The sequence below is a fragment of the Phocoena phocoena genome, chromosome 6, assembly GCF_963924675.1.
Source record: "Phocoena phocoena chromosome 6, mPhoPho1.1, whole genome shotgun sequence".
NCBI lineage: Eukaryota > Metazoa > Chordata > Mammalia > Artiodactyla > Phocoenidae > Phocoena > Phocoena phocoena.
The window spans coordinates 64,392,697-64,414,093 of NC_089224.1; the positions used below are offsets into that span (position 1 = coordinate 64,392,697).

At 40.9% G+C, this 21,397-nt stretch overlaps 1 protein-coding gene across 2 annotated transcripts in view; it reads right to left on the reverse strand.

Moving 5' to 3' along the window:
* DOCK8 (dedicator of cytokinesis 8) overlaps window positions 1-21,397 on the reverse strand; it is a 222,625-nt gene that overhangs the window by 150,408 nt on the left and 50,820 nt on the right. The window contains exons 2-4 of one of the 2 annotated variants that reach the window (XM_065878473.1): window positions 19,157-19,259; window positions 6,593-6,768; window positions 3,374-3,445 (exon numbers count right to left, since the gene is read on the reverse strand). In XM_065878473.1, coding sequence (XP_065734545.1) covers window positions 3,374-3,445; window positions 6,593-6,768; window positions 19,157-19,259 — 351 coding nt within the window. Of the gene's footprint in view, window positions 1-3,373; window positions 3,446-6,592; window positions 6,769-19,156; window positions 19,260-21,397 lie in introns of those variants that run through there. The other variant, XM_065878474.1, reaches the window with a different exon arrangement.

Here is a 21,397-nt window from a genome sequence, read left to right on the forward strand (position 1 = left end):
TACCTGTCCATTAGCTAATTTCTGGGAAACAAGCTGGTCCGTTACCCAAGTGCGCAGATAACGGGGCCAATGACAATCCCCATCCTCAGTATGTTGCCAAACATAAAGTTAAAACAGACATTGCTTTGTTTTGTGAAAATAAAAAGATACAAAACTTGCACAGAATAAATATACGAAAAACCACTGTTCCTACAGAAGAGATAAAAACAAATGGAGACACATGAGGGAACGGAAGCAATAATCAAAGTGGCTAATGGTCTAGTTTAACATTTTAATCCTAAATTCCTAGTACATAATACTAGGTTTATGGATTAAATTTTAAGCATGACAGCAAAACTATAAATCATAAGGAAAACTGTCAATATAGATTTTACTAATAAATAATTTTGAATGTTAAAAAACTATAAACAAATTTAAAAGACAAAGAGTATCCTGGGTAAGGAATTTGTATTATATGACATACAAAGGGATAATATCCTTACCGAATGAAAGCAGCCCTAAAGATAAACAAGACCAGACAAATACAGTAATAGAGATGCACAAATTTAATGAATAAGCAGAGCACCAAGAAAAACTTACAAACGGACGATAAATTTATGGAAAAAAAGATACCAAATTGAAACAAAGAAAATGCAAATAAAAGACAGCCATTTTACAAATAAAATTGGAAATTTATTAAAAGATAACATCCAATATTCTTGAGGATTCACGCATATCTTGCTAATAATCTTTCTGATATATTATTCCCAAATCCTCAAATTTGTGCATACATTTAAACACACAGAAACTCCTCTTGTAGGAATTTATTCCAAAAGGAAAAAAACCATAACTATACACAAGAATGTGGCTATACTGGGTATAACACTGAAAAACAGGGGATCATCTAAACATTAAAATTGTTTAAATAAATTTTTGTATAAATACATTATACAACCATTAAAAATTGTCTTGAGGAATAATATTTAATAGCAAGGAGATAGTTACCACTTAGTGTGAAGACTGAAAAAGCATGCTGCCAAATAGTATCATAATCGGACTTAATTTTTATGCAAATATATACAAAGAAATATGATTCAAAGGCAACACATCAAATGTTAATGGTGGTTATGTGTCTATAGTGAAATGGAGTGATTTTTGTTTTCTCTTTTTGTTTCGCTATGATCTCCAAAATTTTTACAATGAGTATTCTAAAAAGAGTCCTTTAAGTTTGTTCAAGATAGAGGAAAAAAATTCCATTGGGAATTGCCATGAAGAATGAAAAAGTGCAGTGTCCCAAATAGAAAATAAAAACCAAATGTAGTAAAATGGACCTTTCTATTTATTGCCCCTTCTCAGATTTCTTTCAAACCTTCATATCCAGAAAGTACCTCTAATTATAACATTTAAAAGCATGAGAACAACTTGTTCTGAAATCTTTTATTTATTACCAGCAAAGTATAATCTTACTTGACTGCCCGGCAAACTTGGTTTTCTATTCAAGTTAGAACAGATGATGGATTAGCATCTAACTTTCTCTTAATTACTTTATACAAGTGAAGCTTTCTCTTTCTCAGTTACTGAAAATAGTATGCATACTGACATTACTCCAAAACACATCACCACAAATTCAATGGTACCCTTCCAGGAGCTGGATAAAACCCAACCTCCAAAGTCTTTCATCATTTATCCCACAGACTGGAGTATAGGAGAGGTGAGGATATCAGAATTTCAAACTACTTGTGTGTTGTCACAGGTTCTCTGATGTTTCTCTAGTGGGGTGTGCCCCTGATTGCAGACTCTCCCCAGACAGCTCCCCAACACGTACACACATACAGTTTGCGAATTCCAGTGTGGGTAGATGCTTCTCATTAGAGGGTACTCTCCAGGTCATTGGCATGGAGACAAAAAGCTCAGGACAATGTCATAGAACATTTAATTAACCCAGGAGAGAAGGGCCTTTTTGACTAGAAGGCAAGCAAGTAATTTATTTCTTGGTCATAAATTTAAATGTGCCCTTTGAATCTGAGGCCAAATTTCCATTCATTAATCCCCACCCCCACCCCCCAGGAATTCATCAGAATAGAAGTAAAAGGGCTCTATTCTTTGTGTTTAAAATGTAACTTTCTCCTTCAGTAGGTGAATGAATGAACAAACTATAGTAAATCCATGCAGTGGAATATTATTCAGCGAAGAAAGAAATGAGCTATCAAGCCACAAAAACACACAGAGAAAGAAGGCAAAACTATGGAGACAGTAAAAAGATACGCGGTTGCCAGGGAGGGAGGACCAGAGGGCACAGAGGGGATTTTTAGGGCAGTGAAACTATTCGGTATGACACTCCAGTGGTAGATAAATGTCATTTTACATTTGTCAAAACCACAGAATGTAAACACAAAAAAGCCCTACTGTAAACTATGGACTTTAGTTAATAATAATGGATTGGGCTTTCCTGGTGGCGCAGTGGTTGAGAGTCCGCCTGCTGATGCAGGGGACACGGGTTCATGCGCCGGTCCGGAAAGATCCCACATGCCACGGAGCAGCTGGGCCCGTGAGCCATGGCCGCTGAGCCTGTGCGTCCGGAGCCTGTGCCTCACAACGGGAGAGGCCACAACAGTGAGAGGCCCGCGTACCGCAAAAAAAAAAAAAAATAATAATGGATCAACACTGGCTCATCAATTGTACCAAATATTCCACACTTAAGTAAGACTCATCCAAGGAAGGATAAATTAGTCAGAGAAAGCTGCACGAAGAAAAAAGAAATTTGATATGATCTTTTATCCACGGGTAGGATTGGGTAGACAGACGAAAGAAGGGAGAGCATGCCCAGAGGGGAGACAGCAAGAGCAAAGGTGTGGAGGGAGGACTGAGTCAGTCATGTGGTGCAACAGTGAGGAAGAGACGCAGGCTCAGAGAAAGGAAGGGGCTCCAGGAGTTAAGGGAAATACGTTTTAATAGATAAGAGTTGGGCCAGATTATTAAAGCCCTTGAAAGGCAAGCAGGTGGTGTTTATATCTGATATAGTAGGAAATAGAGAGCCTTAGAAGGTGTTTGAGCAGGAGAGTGATACAAGATACACTCAATGCTCATTATTCATGGATTTTGCATTTGCAAATTTGCCTACTTGCTAAAATTTATTTGGAATCCCCAAAATCAATATTCATGGTCATTCAAGGACATAAAAACCTCACACACACCAAAAAACCCAATACATTAATAATAGAGGGAAATGTGTGTGGGAGGTAGTATATGAGAACTCTCAGTACTTCCTTCTAATCAATTTTCTTGTAAGCCTAAACTGTTCTAAAAAAAGTTTATTAATTTTTTTTAAAAAAGTTATAAAACGGTAACGATATAAAGTAAGTATATACGTAAAGAGGGAAAAAAACGAACTTACTTCCGATTCACAATTAGCCACTCCCGAATATAGGTCTGAACGCAGTCCCGGACGTGAGGGTCCAGTTCAACCCTAATGAGGTGGAAAACAACATAAAAAAGTTATTACCAGGTAAACACAACAAAGCAATCCTTTATCATAACCAAGGACAGCAGGGTGATTTCAAATCCGTATCAACTGAGAATGGGAAGGGCATGGTTATCCAATCCTCTCAAGTGTCTGAAGTATTCCTGAGGCAGTAACATTTTTACTTTGATGAGACAAACGTTGGCATTTTATGCTTTGTGGGTTTTCTTTATTACATAGAATCGTATTAGATTATTATCTATCCCTGAAGGCATTCCGACACAAGACAGGTAGAACTAGCTGTAATCACATACGAAACAAGAAGAATAAGTATAAATACCAGTCTCTTCTGGGGTAACCTGGGCATAATTTTTGCTCACGTGTAACCCTGTTAGGACATGCATGTTTTCCTCTTTGAAAGCCATGAAGAAGAGGAGTTGTACTTTGAGGAGCTGGCAGGCCCTGGCTTTGGTTGGTGAGTATTAATTTGGGCAGCTCTTGTCTACTGCATAGAGTGGGTCATGAGAGAAACTCTTAGAGTGCTTCGGAGTCTGGAAATTTAGAAATCACTACTTCCCCACAGTAGCAAAGGTTATTTTTGTTTGTTTGTTTGTTTTGGGTTTTTTTTGCTGTTCTCCCAAATGTGTTGGTACTATAGATAGATAGGTCTAAGTGCTCTAAGTTTTAATTTTCTGGTTTGTAGAAAGAGGGTAAGAACAGTACCCACCTCGTGGACTGGCTGTTAGTTTCAGATGGAATACTGTAGAAGTCAGACATGTGGTCCCTGGGCCCTGACTACTCAAATCCCGGCCCCATTCCTTACGAGACCTTGGGCCAGTCACTCAACCCTTCTGTGGCTCCGTTTCCTCACTGTAAGTGGTGATAGTAATCGTGCAGGGCTCCCTTGGAGAGCTGTGATGAAGTCAGTGTGTGAAGTGCTTAGAAAAGCGTCTGGCACATAATAAGACCTACGTGTGATAGTTCACACTTGTGTGCCATTCATTCTGCACTAGGCACTGATGCAATCCCTCTACATGTATGAATTCAGTTAATGTCAATCAGCTCCATAGAACAGACGCTATTACTATTTTCATTTTGCAGAGGGATGAGATGAAAAGATCTTTCTCAAAGACACTCAGCAAGTGGAAGAGCAGGGAACTGACCCCAGGCCACTCGCCTGGGAGCGCAGGTTTACACCCACTGCACTATCACAGCTCAATATCATGTTCTCGGATAGGCACTGGGGTTCAACAGGAGTCACCTGTCGTTTACTCTGATGATGATGATACTTTCCTGTAATTATACACAAGACTTTTGGGCAACGATTGAAACAGTAGAGGGTATCTGAAAGCCATCAGACACATAACATGTTAGTTATCAATTCTGGTGACGAGGCAACATTATGCTCAAAAACTGATGTTAAGGGCTTCCCTGGTGGCGCAGTGGTTGAGAGTCCGCCTGCCGATGCAGGGGACGCAGGTTTGTGCCCCGGTCCGGGAAGATCCCACATGCCGCGGAGCGGCTGGGCCCGTGAGCCATGGTCGCTGAGCCTGTGCGTCTGGAACCTGTGCTCCGCAACGGGAGAGGCCACAACAGTGAGAGGCCCGCGTATCGCAAAAAACAAAAAAAACCTGATGTTAAGAAAAAAAAGTACCTTTTCTATCAAATTTCAAAAAAAAAAAATCAAAATCCTCCTACCTGTAAACTTATTGTAAGTATTTTTTTTTTTTTTTTTGCGGTATGCGGGCCTCTCACTGTCGTGGCCTCTCCCATTGTGGAGCACAGGCTCCGGACACAGAGGCTCAGGGCCATGACTCACGGGCCCAGCCGCTCCGCGGCATGTGGGATCTTCCCGGACCGGGGCACGAACCCGTGTCCCCTGCATCGGCAGGCGGACTCTCAACCACTGCGCTCCCAGGGAAGCCCTATTTTAAGTATTTTAAACAGGATTTTCCAAGATTCTGATCTCATTTGAAGACAATTAACCATATATTTTACACAAAGAAATTAAATTATTCTCTACCAAAGGGAACAATAATAGATGTTATCTATATGAAAGTCACATCTGAATAAATGGACTGACAACAGGGAAAAATGTTTCCCAAGAATCACTATGATCTTGTTTTCTGGGGAGTGAGTATCTTCAAAATGTTAGAGCAGAGCATATGGTCAGCTCTTCTATATGAATGAGAACTGTCTAAACAAAGAGCACAGGGTCAAATAATACCCTATCACTGTCATCTAACCTTCTTAAACTGTGATGAAATAAAATCCAAAATAGAACTGGAATATCCCCGAATAATGAGGGCAGGGGCCGTGTTTCATGATCTCATTTCCAGGACTTTTTGGGGAAGAGGAGAAGGTTGAAAATCTCAGGAGGATGTGAATCTTTGGTTTTGAAGATGAATGCAAATAAAAGTTCATCCTAAATCTCCAAAGAGACATTGCTTGTTACACTATGGAAATAACAGGAGTTTCATCTAAATATAATTCCATCATTTGATACTGAGGGCTAATGCTGATACCTGTAAACACATCCATTAACCCACTGTAGAAACTCAACCCTAAGCAGCTATTCACATATTCACACTACAGAGCTTTCCCCATTGTTTTTCCGCTTGACAAGACTTGCTTCACAAGAAAGAACTTTGCCTTATTCATCTTTTTATCCCAGTTCTCAGCACATAGTAGATGCTCAAGAAATGTGGATCGGACTTACTTCTGTGACTTGATCCAGTCTCATATATGGAAAGAATTAAAATGCTCCTGAACGGAGGCATTTCAATGATCATTATTTTTACAAATGGAAAAACTGAGGCCTCCTGAGGTCACATGACTCACCCACAGTCACTGAGCTGACCCGGGCAGTCTGGGTCCAGAGCCTGCACTCTTCACCTCTTCTTAAGCAGTCGATTTTGTTCCACTGCAGCGCTTTAACTGGTTTAGTCCCCACATGGCTTTTCAAAGCCTCTGGTCAAACCAGTTCAAAATCTATCTACATGTAGGTGACAGTGCCACAGTAGTCATCCTGCACATCTTGATAGATCTGAGTCATGTTACTTGTAAGAGAAGTCCAGAATTAGGGCATCTCTCCCTAACCAAGAACAGGCATAATCATCATAATCCCATCCACATTTTAAGAAAGGAATTTACCCTTCCTCCGGCAAAGAGGGCTGCAAAGTTCGACATTCCTTCGGCGTGAACACCACGTCCAAGTCATCTTCGGAGAAGTCTCCCAGCTCTTGGGCAAGCTCCACATCCAGGCTGTTCAGGTGTGTCATCAGAAGTCCTTCAATGTCCACTGGCTCCACTGGGTCATAAAACTGAGGCTGGGGGCAGGGAAAGGAAAAAGAGGTTCCCACACTGTTTAGGGTAAAAGCACTAAGGCGACAGGAGATGTGTGCTCTGTCCTCCCTCTCCTCCCAGTAAGTGCTTCGCTCCTCATGTACAACTAAGTGGGGCTGTCTTTAGAGAAGCTGTCAAACACAGAAGTGGTGATATGCAAAGGAAAAGAAACACAGCATGGAAAGTCAAGTCAGAACACAGTGAGTAATTAAAATCACACCCCAAGGTAGAATTTTTCTCTGCTTAATTGCATCTTTTTGTGTGTGTGTGTGTGTGTGTGTGTGTGTGTGGTAGGCGGGCCTCTCACTGCTGTGGCCTCTCCCTTTGCGGAGCACAGGCTCTGGACGCGCAGGCTCAGCGGCCATGGCTCACGGGCCCAGCCGCTCCACAGCATATGGGATCTTCCCGGACCAGGGCACGAACCCGTGTCCCCTGCATCGGCAGGCGGACCCCCAACCACTGCGCCACCGGGGAAGCCCTAATTGCATCTTGATGAGGATTCCTGAGAAGATCCAAAATGAGATCACTAGGCTTTGCTGCATTTTTATAATTTCTCACGCAAAAGCTCTCTGAGGCCACGTTTACCCAAATACAGCGAAGCGGCGAATCGGAGGCAATTTTCTAGAGATTCAGGCAAACTCGACAGTCCTTCTGTCTGAGTATTTAGGTACAGTGCTTTCTTTGGCCTGAGTTATCCTATACATTGATTCTTGAAGGCACTTCATTCGTAATCACAGCCCACAGTGAACCAGGCTGGGTGTCTGGGACACTCCAAGGCAGTGATTTCCAAACGCTGCTGCACTGCCTGGTGCTGGTTGGGAAGAATTTTCACTGACTGCAGTTAAATGAGCAAACTAAGGGTAACTGGCTGAGTTTTCATAAGGCTGACTGTACTTGCTTGGAAAGGATTGCCTTTTTTTATTTTGTCTCTTCAATCATATCCTTCCATAGTGGGGGTATAAAAGAAATGATAGAAGTAGGTGGTAATTTAAAAAATAATTTTCCTCAGGTGCAAGTTGGCAATTCAACAAATATTTTTTTCTAGCTTGTGAAGTCCACTTAGACTTAGGAAACCACTGCCTTAACGGAGTAAAAGAATCACTTAGATCAAGTTGACGTGTGTAGTAGTGGTAGTAGTAATAATAATAATAATAACAGCAGCTCTGTGGTGTTCATTTTTGGCAGACTCTTTGGAGTCATCACTCCAACAAACACCCCAGATTCTTGACTTGTACTGCCTCGCTCTGAAACAAGGACAGATCTAAAGGAAATGCTGACCAAACCGGTTTTTCATCACCCTGAAACCATACACCAGGCTAGATGTAAGGCTCCAGGTTAGAGAAGAGGAAAAAAGTGCCATGGAAGAGGCAAGAAGATTAGAGAAGGTAAGTGTGGCTTGCCCCGTCTCCTCCCACCTTTGTGTCCCTGGTGGTGGTGGAGACCTGACTGACACGTGAAAGAGTGAGGACGAAGCTGAGAAGTGAGCAAACACGCCCTCCTTGTCTGAGATTCCTGAAGTGGCTGACTTACATAATGCCCTATGCCAGCAGGACCAAAAGGGGCAGAAGAGAAGGCAGCAGGACGTTCTTCAGTAGGAGAGAGCACAGACACTCCCCTGGTTCCCCAAGGCTCCCACAAAGTGTGACTGAGGACAAGGAAGTTTCTTTCCCTGGGTTCTGACTGGGGACCTGGAAGTCAGCTAAGGAGAGGACCACCGTCCTTAGAGGGGCCTCTCAAGATGAAGCAGCTGGGACCACCAGGGGCTCAGAGAACTGCAGATCAGGCTATGCAGAAGCCAGGTGGGGACAGTTTGCAAAAAGACATTGTTGACCTCTGCCAGAGGTAACAACAGGCATTATCCACGCACAGAACAAAACACAATATACTGCAGACTTACATAAGACCAACCCCGAAGGAGAAAGCAGACTTTCCACTCCTTATCACAACACGGCACAGAGTTCAGGGGCAGGGACTGAAATGACTTCAACTCGAAACGAAGAGATTGCACTGTTTGCATACTCAACCTTATTACTGTAAAGTTTATACCCTTGAATTAAAAACTGTTCAGCATGATGTGCCGAGAAGTTGTGCTAGGTCACTCTAGACAGTATCTCATTTAATCCTCACCAGAACTCTGTAAAGTACACTCTTTTATTACCCTCATTTTACAGATGAGGACTTCGAAGGCTAGAGATTTAAGAGTCTGCCCATGTTTACATAGCTGGGAAGGAGCCCATCTGGAATTCAAACCTAGGCAGGCTCCTAATTCTGTTCTCTTGCAGGCTTTCCAGGGAATCTGGATTTCCAGAAATAATTAAACACAAGGCAGTGGTAAGTGTGTTCAGAAGAGAGTAAAATAAATCCATCTGCCACCACACACACGCTCCACCCTGAACTTCTCATGAGATTGGCTTCTCAAAGTAATAATAGTGAAGTAATTAACTGATTAAAGTGATACTAAACGTAAATTTATCATGAAGAGTATCAATTATTCGAGCAGAGGCGTTGAAGAGATATACTGAAAAATTATATTGAAGCACATTTGAAACAATGTGACACTAGCACTAATAACTATTGGGTTGGCCAAAAAGTTCCTTCGGGTTTTTCTGTAACGTCTTAATGGAAAAAAAACCCGAAGGAACTTTTTGGCCAACCAATAGCAGGTAGAAGCTTCCACAGAGAAATGGCATTTGTGTGAAATCATCAGAGAGAAAAAAATTTAGGTCCAGCCAAAGTATTATACTTATCACGTCCCTAAAATTCAAAGCCACAAGGGATAAGAAAAACCTGGCTGATACTGGCACCTGTTACCTACAGGACAGGCTGCTGACGAGCTGGGGGGGGCCCCCCCCCCCCCGCAAAGGATAGCTGACTCCGTTTTTGAACTTCATCGGCAAGTTCAATTACTTGCTGAACATCTATTAAATGCAAGTCACTGAGTTGGCCCTTAGGGATAAAGATGAATACAGGAAGCTACTCTCACGCCTCTTTCCCCAGACCTTGAGTCAACTGTGAGAAGGGGAAGCTTGCCACCCTCTCACATACAAAATAATGCTATCTTTGGAGGGGGGAGCTATGACAAAGAATACAGTGTCATCACTGAGCACTAACTATGCAGCAATGTGCCAAAAGCAATAAACACAGTTGATCATAAAGTCATAAACTCTTACGGTCTGAATCTACTTCAGGACTGAACAGACGATAAGAATAAGCCATAATGGTAGAATTCTTGAGTATCATTCTAGCACTACACATAAGCTGGCATGTAATAACGAGTCACCACTACGCTTTCTATGCTGCAACTAACAAGGGAGGAAACTGTTCATTGCAAAAGGGATGTAAACTGGTCCTGCTCTTGGCAAGTGGGTGGAGAGGCCAACTACAGTTATCTAGGCCTCCAAGCAAGTTGTTCCTCTTGCATATTCAAATAACCAGGAACCAAAAGAGATTTCTGTTCTCTAAACTATCTGAAGTCAATCTCAAGAGTAAGTTTTAAAAAAGAAAAAAAGAAGAGTAGGTTTTATTATTAAGCAATTAACACATACACACATTTAGGGGTAAACAAATATTGAAGAGATTTACAGTGGTTTTGCATTTCATTGGGGGCTGAAGTTTGGGAATGGTGCCGGAGGGGGATGTTCTGAGGTCAGTCCCTTGGGCTCTTGGGAGCATAAAAGCCAAATGTGAAAATTTACTATTTCTGTTTTCTCTACTACTGAGTTATATGTGGCCTCCTAGTCAGTGGAGACTCAAGACTAGTTTAAATGGTATGATCCAAAGTAATTTCAAGGTCATCTTATACAAGGAATTATCATATCATGTCTATCATTTGTTACAATAATATAAGAAAAAACCCTAAATAATCAAAATAAAAACAAACACAAAAAACCTATTTTTAAAAACAAAACAACTTAAGACTGCAAATTATCCTAAATCAGGCTTTGATTGTGATGGCTTTGTGATGTGTCAACTTGGCTCAGCAGACCTACATTCTTCCAAATTCCCTTCCTAGTATTATTCCAGTCGTGGTTGGCTAACGGGGTTTTCTCTTGCCAGAACTGGAGGACAGAAGGGAGACTGCAGCTATTCTGTAGCATACACACACCTACTGATACAATCAAACACTAAGTTAGGTGTGAAGTGATATTACCCATGTAACTAAAGTCTCTAACCAGTTGACTTTAAGATAATCAAGAGGGAGATTAGCCTGGGTAGCCTGACTCAATCAGTTGGATGTCTTTTCACAGAGAGTGGAGGCTCTCTGGAAGTTCAGGGCTCCAGGCTTCAGCTCATGCCCGTGGAGTTCCAGCTTGCTGTGATCTTGCCTTCCTGAATGCCCTGTGGACTTCAGGCTTGCTTAGCCACCACCAGTGGGTAAACCAATTTCCTGTAATCAATTCCTTAATAAACATGAAGATGCATGTCCTACCAGTTCCACTGCTCTGGTTGAATCTAGAATAATACACCAACTTTCACTCATTCAACAAATACTCGCTGGGGTCCTAAACAGTCCAGCACTAGGCCAAGGAGACATAGTCAACGACCTCCATCAATTTTCAACACTCCTCTAGTGAAGATTCGTGCAGTCTTTCTTTCTAGCTATTTTCTTCAGATGTCTGATCCATAGAAGACTAGAAATACACAAAAAGTATAAATACTCTAAAAGCTTAAATTATTCAGAGACAAATATTCATTTTTAATGAAGAGGGTTCAAGTTTTTCCTTGTCCCCTAATGCACATCAAGGGCTAGTTCTCCTGACACGGGGTAGGATTCAATTTGTTTTGAAGCTGAAAACTTCTATAGCATCAGAACCATGTCTGTTTAAAATTAATCTATGTAGCCTTAGCATAGCATAGTATGCCGCCATCACACTGATAGATGATTAAAATAACAAATCTGCACAGTATTTCACAAATAAGGATACCGAAAAGCAGAGAAGTTACATAACTTGGTCCAAATCACACAGGTAATCACAAAAGACCTGGGTCCTTTGTTACAACACTGGGGAAGCTTCATGCCGCTTTGGGTGGGGCTAGGGGAAGAGGCATGATGCTTCCAAATGCCCTGGCCTTGTGCCCTCATGCATGTCTATCCCTGTGGTGGGTGGTCTTCAAATCAACTTGGCTGTTCATGAGAGACGAGTCTTGGTCAAAGTCACCCAAGACTTCCATGTTGCCAAATTCAGTGGCTGTCGCTCATTCCTGGTTTATCTATAGCACTGGACAGTTAATCACTCTTTCCTTCTTGAAACACTTTCTTCACGTGGAGAGGGACCAACTGTCCTAGTGTGTCCCAATCTCTGAAAGTCCATGGACCAGGAAACCCCTCAGTCCAGCAAACTGGAACAGACACTTGGTCACTCTACCTTTAGGACATGACTTTTCCTAGGTTCTCCTTCTCCTTTGCAGAGCCCTAGGGTTCAGTCCTAAAAGAGCTTCTCTCCCCAATCCGAATTTACTCCCATATGATCTCATCTATGCGCATGACTTTAAATACCTTCTTTTTCTTTCTTTTTAAAATTATAGCTATATATCTGTAGCCTCTACCTTTGCCCTGATAGTCAGGTTGATTTTTCCAATTACGTCTCAGCATTGCACCTTGGTGATCTAACAGGCCTCTCAAACGTCACAAATTCAAAATTACTTAACTTTCCTGTGGATCTGCTCTTCCCGTATTTTCCAGGTCTGTGCATCTCAGCAAGTGGTGATTCCACTCCACCAGCTGCCCAGGGCAAAATCTTTGGAGTCAACGTTGATTTGTCTCTTTTTCTTACATCCTGCATATTATCTATCAGAAAATCCTATCCACTTTACTTCTGAAATATATCCAGAATCCAACCGCTTCTCACCTTTTCTACTGCCACCACCCTATTCCAAAGCACCACCATTGTTTTGTTGAGTTACTGTGACAATGTCCTAACTGCCCTCCCCACCCCGGTCTATTCTTCACTTAGCAGCCAGAGTGATCTTTATAAAGTGAACCCTATAAGCAACCTCTTTAATAAAAATTCTGATGGTGCTGAGTCTGTGCTTCCAGTGACTTCCCATCTTAATCCAAGTAAGAGACAAAGTTCTCCCATGGCCTCTGAGGCCGATGACTCAGCCTTGATTCCTCTTCGATCTCATCTCCTATTGCCCACTCTGCTCAGCTCACAGTCTGCATCCTTCCTGTTTCTGGAGCATGCCATATGCTCTTGCTCTGGGGACTTGGCTCTTGCTGTTCCTTCTAAATCGAATATTCTTCCTTCAAATGCCTATTAAGTTCATTCAGAATTCTTCCCAAGTGTCTCCTTTCCAGACCTCCAAGCCTCCACAGACCACTCGATCTAAAGTAAAGTGCTCTCTTCTGTGTCACTCTCTATTCCCTATCCACGTTTCATTCTTCAAAGCACTTACTACCCCTTGAGAGAGTCTACATTCACTTATTTGTCTACGTCTCTCATTCCAGAATGTAAGCTCATGAAGACAGACACTCTGTTACATTCACTACTGTATCCCCAGCTCCTAGAGCAATTCCTGGCACAGAGTGAGATCCAATACATGTTTCCTGAGTAAATGAATATGGAAAGCAAGCCTCTTGGCTCTCTACTATCTTTAAGTAAACAGAGCAGAAGGCAGTAAAGTTCCTCTGGCTTCAATATTTCAAAGTACTTCATGGCTTAGATTAAGGAATACTTCCCTGTTTCCACCAATGGCAATCTTCCACTGATGCCACTGCATGGAAGATACTGACATGCCATGATGGACATCAACCTAATCTTACCAAGACTGACTTGATTCCTCTGCTTTACAGTGACAGTAATGAAATTCACGCTCTGCGTGCAGGGTGGCACTCTTTCATTTTGCCTTCCACTGTGAATCTGCATGAAAATTGTAATGAAATCTTCATTTTCCATCATGTCCCCTCCAGTGAAATCAATGAAACCTAAAGATAGTCCAACTTCTTTGAAAGATGAAGCACAAAAGAAAAACAAAAAAGACCACGTTTATCGAGTGATCCACCATTTAGATCATCCTTAGTGGTTAAAAAAAAAAAGGTTGTTTTATTGCAGAGAAGCTTAAACACGAAACAAAAAAGAATGCTTTCCAAGGTATGAGACCTTCTTTTTTCTTTCCCCTGTAACTGTTATATACAAACATGTCGTGTAACCATAGTGTTTTGATTTATATCCAGGATGTGGCTTTCTACATCCTTCTCTTCAGCCAGAGCTGTTATGATCCAGCTGATTCCTTCCATTTTACTTCAAAGTTTTTCTCTTCTCACTTTTAAAAATAACACTTTTCCTCTATAAAAATGTAAGTTAAGTTATTAACCATGCACACAGTATCTCAAATCCTTTCTAACTTAGGGCAAAGAAGACCTACCTTTCTTCTCTTGTATGCTTTACTCTCCTTTCTACTTTGAATAATCAGAAAGATAGTTTTACTATTTTACAGTTTCATCTTAATGAAGACAACTAATATACAGTTGTTTGCCTTTATAGATGACTGGCATCAGAGGGGGTCTGGCCAACCTATTCACATAGCTGTGGCAATGGAGAATTCCAAGGCCAATGGGTGATGCACAGGTGATTCTATTCACAAGCCCCTCTTTGGTGCTGGCCACAAAGGACTCTGATGGCAGTATTAGGAGTGTCAAAAAGAGCCAGGGCAAGTCTGTAATCATTGCATTTTGTTTTATAAAACCAACTCTAAATGGTGAATCCTCTTCGTATTCAAAAATGCAAAATTTTAAAATACTTTATCTACTTTGAAAATGCATGTTTACACAATCACCACAGCTAACATTTACAATTAGGGTTAAAAAAACAAAAACCCAGTAACACCACACATACACACATGCACACACATACCCACAAAATCAAACGCAACCTTCCTCTCACTTGATTTATCAGATTTATGACAGAATCTGCTATATTTATATAAAAATATATTCACAGGATTAGCAAGTAGTCCTCGCTTACTACATTTTCTGAAATTCAGAGCCACCAGGACAACAAAAGAAACTTTACTTTTCTTATGTTCTTCCTCCTATTTGGACTACTTCTATCTATCAACACATAGGTTCTTTAAATGACCCTCAACCTGGACCACATGTTAAAGTCCCATGGAACTTTAAAATACTGATTCCTGGACCCCAACTCTAGGGATTTTGATGTAATTGTTCTACGACAGGCCACAGGTATGTTTCTAATGGTCTCAGGTGATTCTAATGAGAGCCAGGTCTGAGAACCTTCCTCTAAATCTTCTCAACCTCCCCCTTTAAGCCTTTACCTCCTATTTTATCTTGGATCTTCTCTCCTCTGAACACCCACCACACCCAAAGCCAGCATGGATTCTCCGTATTATCTGCCTTCCCAAATATATTATAAGGCCCTTAAGAGGCAAAATCATCTCCTATTCATCTTCTTGAAATCTCCCACAGTGTCTCCACAGTGCCAAATAAACAGACAGCAACATTAGCCTCTACGTACACAGCATCTATTTTATCATTCTATGTTAACCCTAACAGGGGTAGCATTACTATGCCCGTAGTGCACATGAAGAAACTGAAGCCTTCATCAAGGCTACTTGCCCCAAATTATGTAACTAATAAGTGACAGTTATGCTCCACCCCAGATCCATCTGACTGCAAGTTCCAGCCTCTTGCAAAACAACAACAAGGTATAATTGACTGGGTTTTAAATAACTTGGTGCCAGTTTCCAAAAAGCACATGAAAAGATGTTCAACATTGCTAATTATTAGAAAAATTCAAATCAAAACTACAATGAGGTTTCACCTCACATTGGTCAGAAAGACCATCATCAAAACGTCTACAAACAGTAAATGCTGGAGAGGGCGTGGAGAAAAGGGAACCCTCCTACACTGTTGTTGGGAATGTAAATTGGTGCAGCCACTATGGAGAACGGTATGGAGGTTCCTTAAGAAACTAAAAATAGAACTACCATACGATCCAGCAATCCCACTCCTGGGCATATATCTGGAGAAAACCATACTTCAAAAAGATACAAGCACCCCAATGTTCATTGCATCACAATTTACAATAACCAAGACATGGAAGCAACTTAAATGTCCATCAACAGATGAATGGATAAAGAAGATGTGGTACATATATACAATGGAATACTATTCAGCCATAAAATGAATGAAATAATGCCATTTGCAGTGACATGGATGGACCCAGAGATTATCATACTAAGTGAAGTCAGAGAAAGGCAAATATCCTATGATATCACTTATATGTGGAATCTTAAAAAATGATACAAATGAACTTATTTACAAATCAGAAACAGACTCACAGACTTCGGAAACAAACTTATGCTTACTAAAGGGGAAGGGGGGTGGGGGGATAAATTAGGAATTTGGTATTAACAGATACACACTACTATATATAAAATAGAAAGTCGACAAGGACCTACTATACACCACAGGAAACTCTACTCAATATGCTTTAATAACCTATATGGGAAAAGAATCTGAAAAAGAATACATATATGTATATATGTAACGGAATCTCTTTGCTGTACACCTGAAACTAGCACAGCATTGTAAATCAACTCTAATATAAAATAAAAATTAAATTAAAATAAATAAATAACGTGGTGCCAATTAAATACTTTTAAAAATTAAACATTTATATCAGCGTGTGGGGTTGTTGAAATGGTGGTTCTATAAACAAAGGTAAGGGAAATAAAGGTCAAAACGCACTTAATCAAATTTTCCAATTGTCTAAAATCATACAATGAATAGCCTATGGCTTCTCATTTAAGAAAAGTTTTTTTAAAGGTGCTTCAGGGTGAAAGTCTAGGTGATAAACTACTCCTCTGCCTTGCCAGAAATAAATCTTCCTGAAATGTCCCATTATCTTTCTATGAAACAAAATATTTTTTTTAAGGGAAAGGGAAATCACCATGTAAGTGGATGAGTTTTTGCTGGAGGAACCTTCATTCGGGAAGATGACTCAAGGGAAAGAACAGCCACTTCATTCTGACATTACAACAAGACCAGCAGGTAAACATTAGGGTGCTGGGATTTCCTGAGCAGTCCTTGCATTTAAAAAACAAAAGAGGAATCAAATGCAGACTTTTGCTCCCTCATGCCACCTGCCCTTCAGGCGGTTAACAAGAAGAAGCAGGGTCAGCACACCGTGCTGGGGGAAAATATTCAGAAGACTAAACTGGAATTAACCAGGAGAAATACATTTTAAAGGCTATTTATTCGCAAATAGAACCGGGTAGAAATTATGACAGGACCACATGATTCATGTATAGTTAAACATTTTTGCTTATTTCTTTGACATATTCTATTAGAAGTTAAGCCACATGTTAACTCTACCACCTAGCTAATGAAATAATTCATCCAAATTCACTTTTCTCAAAACCTGATGACGCAGCATAACTACCAAAAGAACGCCTGCAAAAATAAGAAACAATTTTTAAAATTTGTGACTTTAAATAAAAAAGATTTCTCCTGAAGAAATTTCAGGCTGCAGCTGGTGTGTAGCTAAGGGGTTAAAGCCTCTGAGTTAAACTTCCTTAAAGCCTCTTAATAGTGAGGTCCACACTATTTCTCAAGACAACTATTGCAGAAAGCTGCAGTCTGAATTTACAAAGAAGCAAAGCACCAAATCCCACCTCCCGCACCTTGTTTAGGATTTTAAAATGTATCCAGTCACTTTTTTTTTTTTTTTTTTTTTTGCGGTTCGCGGGCCTCTCACTGTTGTGGCCTCTCCCGTTGCGGAGCACAGGCTCCGGACGCGCAGGCTCAGCGGCCATGGCTCACGGGCCCAGCCGCTCCGCGGCATGTGGGATCTTCCCGGACCGGGGCACGAACCCGTGTCCCCTGCATCGGTAGGTGGACTCTCAACCACTGCACCGCCAGGGAAGCCCTCCAGTCACTTTTTAACTGCATTTCGCATATTTTGAAAGACAATTTGAGTCAGAAATTAAAAAAAAATTTTTTTTGGTTTTCAATGAAATCTATACCAGCACCACATGAAACCAAAAAGCATATCTATTTTATCTTGGATTAAAGCATATCTAATACATCTGAAAGCACGGACATTATGCCCTTGGTGTGCTTTTATTATAATCTGTGATCTGAAACAGACAGGAAAAGTACAACTAAAAAGGGCAGTTGAACAAGCCACCGAAGTCATAAGTAGATTTTTTAAAGAACTGTCATCGAAAGTTACCTCTTGCAGTAAAAGGTGCTATACATTTTTTAGTACTACTATTTATCAGTGACACAACACACAAATTATCCTACTGAAAGAACCACAAATCACTCCAGTAAACATACCTTTAAAAGATACACAGTTACACGGCGTGGAAACTGTTACAGGAGACAAAATGGCGGCTACAGGAAACCGAGTGGAAGGTTATAAAATTTCTAAGAGCAGAAGTGGTTTTGAAGTAATAAGTGAGAAAGAAAAAAATAACCTAACCTCCTTAAGATAACCAAGAGAACGAGCAAGAAAGTGGGGCTGTGCTGTGAGGGGAAGTGAGTACAGTGGAGGCTGCAGCTCCCTTACAAAGGAAGTGAAGACTCACTTCTGGTTTTATAAACTATCTCATTTAAGTCAGATTTAACCCACTGGGCACACGCCTCGCATTTAGTCCTCAAATAACATAACATATGTATACACACTCAACAATTGGTGTTAATATAAAAATGTAGGCAATCTTCAACTTAAAAGGGGGAGTGTGTTTTAAAAATGAAGGTTTGTACTGTCTGATTCCATGGACATGAAGTTCCAGAGAGGGCAAAATTATGATGACAGAGGTGTATTGGTGATTGCCTAGGGCTGCTGGCTGAGGGTTGGGAGAGGAGACCCACTGCAAAAGGGCATGACGGGGCTTTTTTAGGGTAAACAGTTCTATATCTTGTCTGAGTACAGGTTAACTATAAATTGGCTAAATTCCTCAAACACCTACAAATGAGTGAAATTTTATTGTATGTAAATTACACTTCCAAAAAAAATATTTAAAAATCTTAAGGTTCATAACTTGACTTTTCAGATTTGGGAATACATTTTTTTCCAATAAAAGCATGTTACAAATGGTTTTAAGTTTCCAGGCTAATCCTTCCCCTCCCCAAGATGTGAATCATAATTTGGGTGAAATCAAATAGCCCGGAAGTCCACTGAGTCCAGAGACTTCAGAATCATAGTCCCTGGAGATCTGCTTTGTATTCCCAGCCCTAGTGGACGGAGAGAGGGGAATTGATGTCAAAAAGCAGTGCAGAGCCAGGAACTGGTGGTTGGTGATGTAAGGGATCGGTGGGAAAATCTAAGACTCAGGAAGCAAAAGTATACGCTGTGCACTTCTGCCCTTGACCATTCTCTAAGCAAACCTGTAACTCATACTTACTAGTTGAAGAGAGGGAAAGCCAGAGGTACTTATGCTTTGTCGATGGTACTGGCCAAGGTTGGGTGGGAGGGTAAACTGTTTCCTTATTTCCGCAGAAGAATACCTTGGGTTAAAACAGAAAAATCTAAATGAAGTGGTAATTTTAAAACACCATCACAATTATAGATACAATCTTTGATAGCATGTTATAAAACTTATTCCTTAGCCGGGTGACTGGCAGAACTGACTAAAATGTCCTCACTGGCCTGTGGGTAGACACTAGAGCTTTAGGGTGATAATATACGCTCTTGAGAAGTTCACAGAAGCCAGGATGCCTGCAGTTATGGCTCTTGCCCAATACTGGAAGGATGACAGCATGAGGAGGAAGAAGAGTTTGCAGCCCAAGGAAAAAATCCAGGGCACTTGGCTCTTTCTTCCCAGGCCATTCAAAGGCATTTTCTCCACGTGAGGACATCTGGCCTCTGATGAGAGTCCTTTAAACCCCAAGCCGTCATCTTGAACCAGTCACTCTCCTTTCAAGCAGCTGAGCCCTTATGGTCGCTGCCTGCTTTCACAGAAAATGCCAGCGACCTGTTAAATGAACACTTCCACCTCCCCACAGGCACCTGAGATGCTGCCTGGAATTCCAAGGACTGTATTCGTTCCAAACCACTCCTAGTGAGTGATCCTCTGAGTCAGCCGCAGTGACACTGCTGAGCCCTCAGACAACATCCCTGTAGCCGGGAACCAAGCAGAGAAGAGTCGCTCTCCACTGTCTACACACACCTGCTGACAGGAGTTACCGACAAGTTAGATATCCCGATTATGAGCAGGTTGACTTTTGTGCGCTCACTTGTTGGTCATTTGTTTGTAACTCAGAACACATTTTCTCATTAAGTCAGTCTTTGGTATCTGGATTCTTAGCCTAGTTCACAAAAGTATACTTAAACCACAATGAGGCCACTACAGAAAATAACTAGAAACTGGCATTATTGAGGATCAAATGAGACCCTATTTGAAACATGCTGCATGTCCAACAAAGAGATATACACGTTTTTAAAATTATAACTTAAAATAAAATATTTAAATATTATAAATAAATCTTATTATATTTTCTCCATTTTAAAGTATGCTAGGGCATCATTATTAATTTTTCTGCATGATGAGGTTTCTAACATGACCTGCTTGGCTCCCAGTCTTAGTAATGTGGTACATCCAGGAAAGAGGCAGGAAACCTGTCCTGGCCGCACCTGTGGCATCCATCCTCCCAACCCAAGAGCACCTCAATCTCCTTTCAGGATTGGCACACTCATGTTGTACAGGTATAACCACAAATCAAAGGGATGGGCACACAGCCCAAAGTAAGACAATTCTCTCTCCTTTCCAGGATCCTGAATGATGAATGGACATGAGAAAGGAAGAAAACGGCTGGAGCACATTCTTGTCAGCAGTGGCCCCTTTACACTATGATGCAATGAGATGTGAACCCCCAGAGAAGTTACAGCGGCCCGTAGTGATTGTACGCCTTCATTTCCCGAAGTACTTTCTTTCTCTATTTTTTTAAAGTATGAGAAAATACTAGGATAAGGAGTAAGTAGTCTATTATCCATCAAGGAAATGCAAATCAAAATCACAATGAGATACCACTTCACAACCACTAGGGTGGATAAACCAGAAAAAAGATGGGCAGTAATGAGTATTGGTGAGGACATGAAGAAATTGAAGCAGTCATACATTGTTGGTGGGAATGTAAAATTGTGTACCTGCTTTGGAAAACAGTCTGGCGGTTCCTCAGAAAGGTAAACATAGAGCTCCCATATATCCCAGCAAACCCACCCCTAGGTTTATATCCAACAAAAAGGAGAACATACTTCCACACAAAGCTTATACATAAATGCTCATAGCAGCATTATTTACGGTAGCCAAAATGTGGAAACAACCTAAATGTCCATCACCTGATGAATGGATAAACAACATGTGGTATATCATACATGGACTACATTCAGCAATAAAAAAGTGAAAGAAGTACTGATACATACCACAACATGGATGAACCCTGAAAACATTACATTCAGTCGAAGAAGCTAAACCAAGAGACCACATGTTGTATAATTCCTTATATGAAATGTCCAGAATAAGCAAATCTATAGAGTAATGGGACTGAGGTTTCTTTTAGGGGTAATGAAAATGTTCTAAAATTAATTGTTCTGATGCGTGCACAACTCTGTGAATATACTAAAAAACACTGAATTGTGTACCTGT